Source organism: Prosopis cineraria, unplaced genomic scaffold, assembly GCF_029017545.1.
Source record: "Prosopis cineraria cultivar Desert tree isolate PC_DT_omini unplaced genomic scaffold, ASM2901754v1 PC721, whole genome shotgun sequence".
NCBI lineage: Eukaryota > Viridiplantae > Streptophyta > Magnoliopsida > Fabales > Fabaceae > Prosopis > Prosopis cineraria.
Genome location: NW_026556046.1, coordinates 22,194 through 33,010, shown reverse-complemented (window position 1 = coordinate 33,010; position 10,817 = coordinate 22,194). Strand labels below are relative to the sequence as shown.

The 10,817-nt window shown below is 36.3% G+C and overlaps 1 protein-coding gene across 1 annotated transcript; it reads right to left on the bottom strand.

Moving 5' to 3' along the window:
* Positions 1-5,576: 5,576 nt before the first annotated feature.
* LOC129298135 (zinc finger CCCH domain-containing protein 20-like) lies at positions 5,577-7,554 on the bottom strand. Its single transcript, XM_054936539.1, has one exon. The coding sequence runs from the start codon at positions 7,209-7,211 to the stop codon at positions 6,138-6,140; it is 1,074 nt and encodes a 357-aa protein (XP_054792514.1). The 5' UTR covers positions 7,212-7,554; the 3' UTR covers positions 5,577-6,137.
* Positions 7,555-10,817: the final 3,263 nt, after the last annotated feature.

Sequence of the window (10,817 nt, the reverse complement as noted above, 5' to 3'; positions counted from 1 at the left end):
GTAGATCTTGTAGCTTAAATGAATGATTAGAAATTTAAATGTTAACCCCGTGCAACTTAGTTGAATTCATGATATCTTAAAAAAGATAACATATACTTTTTACTAATGATGCTTTTTAGGGTGGGCAAATAATCCTTATGAACTTAAGGAAAATTTATCAATAGGTATAATAAGGTTAGAAATTGTAAAAAAATTTTAACAAATGATTTACGTGGGTTAAAAATTATAGAGGTGGTGAGGGCAAATATTTAGAATTTGTTATACTAATCTTGTCTTTAACTCGATGTTAGTGGAGCTCTTGGAGCCGTTGTCTCTTCTTTCAGGAAGCCTAAGAGCAAAGGCAAGCCATCTAAGTTGGCAAATAAAATTCACAATGTCAAAAATTTAGAACAAGAGCTTACTATGTCAATTGCGAGAAATATCTGTTTGCTTCCCATCTAAGCACAAAGGCCGGTTATAAATGACTGGGCCTTCCTCTTTTGTGAACCCTCCTTGTTTAATGTCCATCCTAATATATTTAAGCCGCTATAAACAACAACGCTTGTTGCACCACCTGAGATATGCAATTTTTGACATGTTTGCTAAACATTAAAACACCATTTGCTTGAACTAAAATGGTAAGTTGTGATTGATTTTTAGAGAAATTCATTAGTGGGGCAAAGAAAGTCAGAGTTCCTACTTAATACAGGGAAGTTTCACAAACTTGAAACTAAAGCTTGGAAACAAATAAAAAAATAACATGCACTTAGCAAGCTACCCTTATAAGACTTGAAATTTCAACAAATTAATGGACTAGATTCATTTGCATAATAAGAAGGTAGCAACATCTGCTTGCTTGATCAAGCAAAAATTAAACTCAGAAGATGATAAAAATGAAGCTTTGTATAGAACACTAGAAACTTATTGAAGGCTATAATTGAAAAAACATGTCAGGTCGATCTTAAATGATCCTAAGCAATGCCATTGATGGGCTTGCACCTAAAGAGCTGGTCTTGAAAGGCCTATTGGCACTCCAAGATTTTAATTTGCAATACTCGACCTTAGAGTTTATAGGTTCAAAGCAACCCTGCAATTTTTGAGCCCTTTTATTTTTTTATTTTTTCTTTAAAACAAAGGTATAGAAATAAAACAAATTAAACAACAAATAATTAAATATTAATATATTAAATATCACATCATTGGTCCTATTTACAAAATCAAACCAAACAAAGCTAAATAAATATTAGTAAAATAATAATACCAAAATATTAGAAGCATCATCATTATTATCATTATCGTCTTAAGCAACCTTATCATCTTTGATATTAATGATATTTTATTGTACTTTATTCTTTGAATTGTCTTTACAATGACAAGAGCATCAAGATTTTTTTTTTCCATGAGGTTTTCTTTTTTATTTTTGAAATTTCAACCTTCTCATTTATTAAGTATTAATAATTATATATATATAAGCAGGCTTGCCCACAACCCTAAAGGGTATCTCATTTATTCAAGCCCACTAGTCTAGCTAGATTAAGTCCAAATAAATATTGTAAAATGATAGAGCTAGTAATATGAGTCAACTCGCAACCTACGAGCTAGCCCGCAGCAAATTGTGGGCTTGGTAGGATGGGTTGATATAACCTATATCTCGTGCGGGTTGTATTTCTACCAACTTATAGTGAGTTGGCAGGTTAACCTGTCAATAAAAAAATATAGATTGTTTTAATTTTAAAAATTATAAATTCAGCATAACGTTTGAAGTTTTATGTATCATTAATTACTAGCATTACACAATTAAACATATAAACATAATTAACATGTAGAGGTATAGAAAGTAAAATTAAATTTGATATTAACTTGAGTAAAAGTTAGCAAGCTAACATTTTTTTTTACGTTAGCTAAGAAATTCTAAATTCATTAAAGTAAAATGTAATGATTAAAGTAAAATGTAATGACTAAGATAATATAAGGAAAAATAAAATTAGAATTTATCCACAGCTTGACAACATAGTAATTCATAATTCAAAAGCTGTTGAATAGAAATTGAAGGTTGATATATAGATCATTTTAAATGACTCTGAAAATAATTCATATAGTACCCAGGGCGGCACTACTTCAAATGAAAGCATAATGATAAAGAGTTTGAACCCCACATAACCTTAAAAAAAAGGTGGTTGTATTGCTTGTGCCAAATTAAAATATTTTACTCAAATTAAATTGTGAAAAAGTCTTTGGCTTGATGCATGCTACATTGATGCATTTGAATGGTTATGGATTTATGACTATCTCAGCTAATCAAATATGATGTGTAACAATAGCAATTGATAATAAGCATGTAATTTAAATTATTTTAATAATTTGAATAATGATGGTTTGAACATGGAGAGAACGATCATGCAATTTTTGTCTTTTTTTTTCTAAATAAGTAGGCCAACTCATTACGAGCTTAGGTTATATGAGGTGGGCCAAAATTATCCCGCATAGAAATAAACTTATTTTTCTCAACCCAACACACATTGTGGGTTAGTGGGTTGAGCTTGTAAGCTCAACCTATATTATTAGCTTTATAAAATACAAGCCTGATCCTCTATTTAAATGAGTTTAAACAAGACAGCTGGGCTCGTCTCCCCTGGCCCTGTTGAAGACCATGCAAGTGATCATCATTTCATTCCCTCTGACTGCAGGCCGTGGCCCCAATTTCCCGTGAAGAACCCATGCATTCTATGAACCCTTAAGGCTCGATTCGTATTGAAAAGGCATGGATGAAACATGGGCTCAAGGCCCCTCCTTCACATGGCCCAGAAGAAGGGACTTGGCTGGACTGCCCGTTTGCGATCGAATAAGCCATCTGACTTAATTTTGATGCGTCCCCCAGCACGTGGCGGCCTCAGGGTGCTGTTGCATAAATGAATTTATTGTGTCTTCGTTATCACGTTTTGGTAGAGAGGGGGTGATCCCAGACGTGTCTTTAGATTATCAACTAGATCATTGTTTTATCTATATTTTTTATATCCACAAATTTTAGGAGAAGCCAAATAATTTTAGAAACAGTGCTCATTTATCTTTTAAAATGTTTATTTCTCATTTTTATTATCGTCTTTAGATCACAGTCAAAAAAAAAAAAAAACACAGCACAAAGAAAAACTACACCTGATAATTCAGATATTAAAAATTAAAGAAATAAACGTTAATTATTATAATTAAGTAGTTGAAAAAAAATAGAAATTTTAAATTCTAGATATATATTTTGTAAAAATCATGCAAATTTGTCAACAGTGCGACCCCCTCCACTGGGTTGCATGCGAATGCCACATCTATATTTTTTTGTAACTAGATACATTTTATTACCTATTACAATACTTATAAGGCTTGTGATAAGTTATATTATTTAATAGTGCAATTTGCTTTGTAATCCCCGATGGGATGCTTCAATTTCATGGTAAAAGCTCATTAAAAAAAAATCATGAAAATAATTCTACCTTGTAAATTTTAAACAAGGCATTCATAGATTTTTTCGGCCAGAAACGGCATTCACACTTCATATCATGGTTCTCCAAAAGTCTATAATTTATATATTCGAAAATGAGATCGGGGACACGAATTAAAATATTCAAACCTTAAAGTCGTTGAATAATTTGACCCACAGCAATGCCAGAGTCCACGAGGCAGTTGCAGTTAACTGTGAATCCGGGGACAAGTGTCGGGCTTGTAGTTGTCCCATGCTTTCTTTAAGAGGATACTTATCCTTACCACCAATTAATGCCCTGACTTTACTTTTACTTTTGTCATGCATTCCATGATATTAGGCATTTGCTTTCTTTCAAAGGACCCCACCAAAGATGTCGCTGCATCCTCCACCACAAGCTATCCCTTTCATCTTTGCCCGATCTCTCCAGGATATTATCCCCTCCTATCTCTGTCTCTTGTGAATCTTGACGATGCACTCCCGCCCCACGCGGCAACTCATCAGTCAAGTTCCCAGATAATCACCCCCTGCTCCTTCTCTTCACCTGCCACGTTTCGGATAGCTCCATTTATTTAAACCAACCTTTAATCATTTCCATTGTTATTCACCCGTACTTCATTATTATTTTTTTGGTCGGGTAAATGCTTCTCCGGTTATTTCTGCTCAGCGTTTCTGCTTCCTTTTTCATCGTGTACAAAGAAAACGGAAAGAATATTTGTGGTTTACGAATTGCTAATGGTTGTTTACGTACTTTGACGTACCTAAATAAATAATTTTCATGGGCTTTAACATATACCTCAAACTAGAGCCGGTAATTTGGGCCGAGTCCGACGGGCTAGCCCGAATTAGCCCGAAAAATTTTAGGACCGGGCTTTAAAAAAAAGATATTTTTTTATGTTCGGGCCTATTCGGGCCGGCCCGAATAGGCCCGAAAAAATTCGGGCCAAGCCTGATTCAGGTTCGGGCTTGGCCCGAATACCCGAGTAATTTTTTTTATTTTTAAAAATATATAATATATAATAAATATTAATTAATTCTTTAATTTTTAGGTCATTTTATATTAAAATATCATATATTTGAGTCCTAAACATCATTTAAGTATTAAAAATATATATTTTATATTTTTTTATAAAATAAAATAATTAATTTTAAAGTAAAAAAATTAATTAAAAATAATTTTAAAAATAAAATTCGGGTATTCGGGCCGCCCGAAGCCCGAAGGAATTCGGGCCGGACTTAATCATTCGGGCTTTTTAAAAAACGGACCTATTCGGGTTCGGGCCTGTTCGGGCCGGGCTTATTCGGGCCGCCCGAATTCCCAGCTCTACCTCAAACAATGCTTCATACAGTAATAATTTTGCTTAAGAGGGAGGAGGAGAAGAGTGGCCCGACATCCTAACGAGTGGACAACCTAACTTAAAGAAATGGATAAGGCGTTCACAGCATTAAAAAAAAAAAAAAAAAGGATCCACATGAAGTCCCGAACGAGGCTAAGATCAGAGCTCCAAGACAAAGCCTCACTTTTCAGTTTTCCCTCAGCAGATAACGATTAATCAAACACTCATTCGATCGCGGGTAAAACAAAAATGGCTTTCTTCTTCCCTTGGGCTTTTTGTTACACTTATAACTAGCGGGTAGCACTGATTTGCATGTAAAAGCAGAGAGAAAATCACATAAATTTAGACAGAAAATGCAAATTACATAAAGAGCAACTGTGCAACCGATAAAGGTGCCCTAGGACTGCACAAAAGACAGGACGGTACTGGACTTCACCCTAACCCGAAGTCCGGTCTCTTTCATGAAAAAGACTAGGTTAGGCAACCCGTAGTCTAGTCTTGTCCAGTGATAACCCGAAGATTAACAGGACCGGACTTGGTCCATAGGACTGGGAGACTGGTCCTGTCAGTCCAGTACTCACTTAGCTTTTTTTCCTTCTTTTTATTCTATGAGAGGCAATAATCCATTCCAACATAATAAACTCAATTAAGATAGTAAAAACACTTATAATAATAATAAATCCATAATAATTTCTAACAATAAGAAAAAAAATATTTCTGTTATAGTCTAAATTATTTAAATTTATAACTTTAACAAAAACAGTACTCAACAAAATTCAACAACACTATATTACAATAATAATTTAGAAACAAACTTAATAAATCTTTATACAATCATCTCCTTAGCATCAATTACACTTTAAACATTTATCAAAAATAAATTAATTATAATTATAATAAAAAAATTAATAGGACTGGACTGGACCTAGTGGTCCGGATGCCTGGTCTCTTGTCCAGTCCAACCCGAAAAAATAGTCTGGTCTTTTTAGTCTTTTTGGTCCTGAAAGACTAGTGACTATACAGACCGAACAAGACTGAGACCATCTCGGGTTGGACTGGACCAAACAGGACTGGAAGACTTTTGCACAGGCCTAAGGTGCCCAATGAAATGCCAACTAAGAAATCCAGAGCTAGAGGTCAATCCTATATACATATCAATCATGAAATTACAGATATATATCAACAACCTCTTCCATCTCGACAACGTACGGGGAGAATTTTATTATACTTGAAACTTAGCTATTCACAGAAAAGAAAACTCCATCGTCGCCGACTTCGAATGCTCGTTGGGAATGGAAGAAAAATTTCAGGGCACATATATAATAATTAACAAGTATTTCCAAGATTGAACTTCACTTCACCAGTTCGGAGACCCATCCGAAATCAGGAACCGGAAGAGGCGCGTCGCTTCGCCCATATGAGTTTTCATTGCTGAGTTTGGCATAAATTTTGGCCCTGAGGTCTTTTCCAGATTCCACCCTCTCCACGGGAGCGTAGTCTTCGGCACTGTTAGCCCAGAGGTGCGCTGAACCGGGTCCGGACTTATCAGCTCTTGCCCACGTTCGGGTTGACTGAAGGCTGAAAAACCCAGGTCGCAGAATTGACCCACGGGGAGAGCAAAAACCAGAAACCATCCCGTTTGAATCAAGTTGAACATTACGCATTGAAGTTACCACTTCACTCATCGCGTTGGATGTTTTACCGCCATATTGGGAATTGCCCGGCGACGAGGGTGAGGTGTCAGGTAGCGATAAGGTAACTGGGACTGAAGGTGGCGACGAGATAAACGAAGTGCTGCTGGAGGAGGGATCCAGAGAGCGACGAATCGGCGACAGCGCCGATGCTTCGCCCAAGCCCCGAGTGAGGATGCGCAATTGATCGGGAGTGTGGGCAAAGAAACAGACTCGACGGCGACAATTGGTTGCATCTTTGCAGAGTTGAGTTCTATAGCGAGAAGGATGAAGCCAGCATTCGAAGACTCCGTGAGCGAAATCACAGGAATCACCTTTCTTGCAATTTGCAAGGCGGAAGTCAGGGCAAGGAGTGGCGGAGTATTGGAATTTGCGAGGGTCCCTGCGGCGAGCCTTCTCGCCGGGGTGGGCAAACGGACAGCGGGTCCAGTCGTGTGACCTACCGCCACGTGGACACTTGCGGATCTTGAACTCGAACATGCGAAACTGATCGGTGGAGAAAGCATCGAAGGGTATGCCGAAGTCTTCAGCGAGCGAGTGCAGTTCTGTGAGGGTAGAATCATTGGAAAGAAGGGGGTGGTGATGGAGGAGGACGGAGGAGTCGACGGCGCCGGCATCGGTGTTGATTGGGACGGGGAATGAAGTGGGAAGAGATGGGGCTACCAGCGAATTATCGGATAGCCAGGGAGGAACTTTAAGATCAGGTCGCAGGAAGGGTGTCTGCTCTCGGATCATGATCGTTGTTTTTGAATTCGGAGAAGTAGAGTGCGCTGGTATTGGAAATGGCACGAGAAGCGTTGTGGGTGTGTGTGTCTATATATATGAACTCTGGAGGTCGAATATACTGTATATGTGTAGCTGAGATAATTAGTGCTGGTGCAGTTGGGCGATCAGCGTCGTGAGATAAAAATATCTAGAGCTCCGATCCTAGCCACGTGTCACGGACAGTCGTTGTATCAGCCTCCGAACCCGGGACAGCATGCATGGGCATTGTGCTTGTGCGAATTCTTCTTCTTCTCCTCGTTATCTTATAACAGTCTAGAACTCAAATCTTTACTTACACTCCATTCCGACCAACCCTTCGTCATTTGAGGTTCCATCATGCAGCTTTTTTTTTTTTTATTTCTTTTTTTGAATAGGAATCTTACAAATAATTTTGTAAAAACGTAAAACAATAAAAACGTGACCTTGCCATGAGGACACTGTTGATAATAACGGTTTCGCATGGCAACAATTCGGATTGCTAGACAGTTAATTATAACGCTCTCAATTTTTTCAAAATATCGAGTACTGGAATAAAAAAAAAGCCTTATTCTCTTCGCACACACATGCTTAGGTTCTATCTGGACGAGTCCTTTAATATTATAAATGGAATCGTTGTTATGATTGGAAGCAGACTAACTGGTTGAATATGTTGTCCTAGTTTATAAACACAATTGTCAACGTCAAAGAATCTCAAATGGATCAAATACTGAATTGAACGATACTCGTGGCTCTCGCAGGAGAAATCCAGTTTCACAGATGTTCATGCAATTTTTTTTTCCTTAAAAAAAGGAATACAAGTGAAGGTGGGCGTGGGGCATGTATTGTGAGAATGCATGGTAAAGTTCGCGGCTGGGCCCCAAAAAAAAAAAAAGAAAAAAGAAACAAAGAATGGATGAACAAGTAAGGGATAGAAAGGGAGTGGGAGAAAGGTAAGACTTCAGAGCAGTCCACCAAACGATAATGATCGGATAATAGTTAGCAAATCAAGCTGAAGATGGCGTCCGCACTCACTCTGAAATTATCTCTACTCCGATGATTTAAATTAAATTTTTAACATTATATTTATTAACATAGAACTTATTTAAAAAATTTAATATGAAATTTAAATTGTCTTCTATACTCATTCAGAAATGAGCACCAGAGTATTCATTATCTCTGATGAAATTTAGATTATTTAAATTTAAAATTTTTATGTTAAATTTTATTTATGAAAATAAAAAATTTTAAACGATATAAAAAATTTTAATCAATTTTTATTATCAATCCAGTCAATATGGATTTAATTTCAACAATTCAATTTAATATTATATTTTTTTATAATTTTTATAATTAGATTACCAGATGTACTTTAGATAATTCAAACATAATCTGAATAACTCAATTTAATATTAAAATAGTTTATAATTTTTATAAATTGAATGTCTATATGTACTTTAAATAGTCCAAATTTAACATCAATTTTTTTTATAATTTTTATACTAACATATACAATATTAAAATATTTTAAAATTAATTTAAAATAAAATAAAAGGCTAAAATTTGACCACTAAGCGCAGAATGCGAACGCATGAGGTGGGGTTGTCTGGGGTTTTCGAAGAGGCAACGCGCAGGGATGGATCCAAATCAAACTTCCAAACCGTATGATGTTTGGTTGGATCACGGAGGCTACAATTGGGCCGGGTCTAATGCTCTCACCTTATCCTGTTTCGGTGAGGATTATAGCAGCGCTGATGGGTTGGGGATTCAAATTTTGAGGCCGGTTGTTGCGGGGGGCCATTCTTGCTGGTCCTCCATTTACGGGTCGCATGCCTGGACAGAAATCAAACAAGTGTCGTTTCCCATTCCCAACGTGAAAGCTTGGGCGTACTCCCTCTTTTCCCAATCTATAAATCACTAGATTAATGATAATGTTTGGTTTTAAATAAAATATTTAAATTATCTCTAAGAAAACAAGAGAGATGTAAAATAATAATATATAACTTATTTATCTTACGAAAAATATGTTTAAAATTTTATGAATTCGTATTCATTATATTTTTATTATATTAATATTAATGAGATTTATAAAGAAAATTTATAAATAAAATTGGGAGCATGAAAAGTATTATGCGGAATCATGGAAGTGACAGTTCGACTTCCAGTGAAGAAAGAATACTGCCATCCCTGTTTATGCGCGTCGGAGTTCAACGCTTCACCATGCCATGTAGAGTTTTGTATTCCCGGAGTATCAGATCATATTTCTGCAGAGATGCAGATCACAGGGCCAGCCAACATCAATTCACTGACAGTCTCCACCATGAGCCAATAGTGTAAAACAGTGCGACAACGTGGCATGTATTTATGGGGAATGATGACGGGGCCCACGGGCAGTCGCGTCCAAGTGTAGCGCGGAGCCTACAGGGGCTCAGGGACTGGGGGAAAGTTTCAGAGAAGACTGATTACTCGAAAGTCGCCTTCTACAGTTCTGCACATCCAGACTCTCAATTCACCGGCTCAGACTCGCAGTCTTCATTTCCAGTAGTGGCCTGCCTTTCCCTGTTCCTCCTTCCTTTTAACCCGGGTCACCCTTTATGAAACTCAAACTTGTCGCTGAGGAACCATGGTGCTGGCACTTCTCTTCACTGCTGCTACAGTATCATCGTCGGTGCTTCTACATTTTGTTACTAAGTTTAATGTTTATGGACAACCATGATTCCCTCTAGTCCTGCATGTGCATGGATTACCTTTCATAATAAATTGATTATTTTGTAATTATTGTATGAGAGATGAATTATTAATTATTGTTGTAATTTTATTTTGTTGCAATTTTCTATGAACTAGGTAAAAGGTTGTGTGTGAAAGGGAAATTGTTTTTCTATTAAGTCGTACGCATTTAATAAGTGTAAATTAAAAAACTATTTATCAGCGGTATCAATAAATTAACCTTCTCTCCCTAATTTTGGTGAAATACTTATAATTATATTATCTATACAGTGCCGAAGTAGTTTGACGCCTTGTGAGAACTATATTATACCGCGGTCATTGTAATTTTAAACCCAATCGAATCCAAATGATAAGTATAGCTAAAAATCGGGTGAAACAAGCAAGGCTGGCTGGTGGGGAATGGGGATTGGGGTGGTATATAGACCTCTAGCCATTTGGTCAACGACATTGGCGCGGGAGATTGATTTATCTGTCGAGGGACAGGTGGCAAATTAACACATGCAAGCCACAGAGAAATACAGTGAAATATCAAAAATTTATAATTTAATATATTTTATAATTTTATTGAGAAAAATTTATAACTTTTACTCTAAACTTAAATAGAAAAAATAATTTTTTTATTTTTCAACATATTAAAATTTAAAAAATATCTTATAAATTCATCATCATGTTATTGTAAAATTGAGAGATGGATTTATAAATTTTTAAAATTTAATACTGTGAATTTAACTTAACTTAATTAATTTTTTTGAAATCTATTTATCATTTTCCCTACACTCAATCTTGCCATATCACTGAAACTTCATCGAATAATAATTGCCACGGTCAATCTCCTTTACTTAGCGTGGATTACTTCATCTGCGCAAGCTTTGA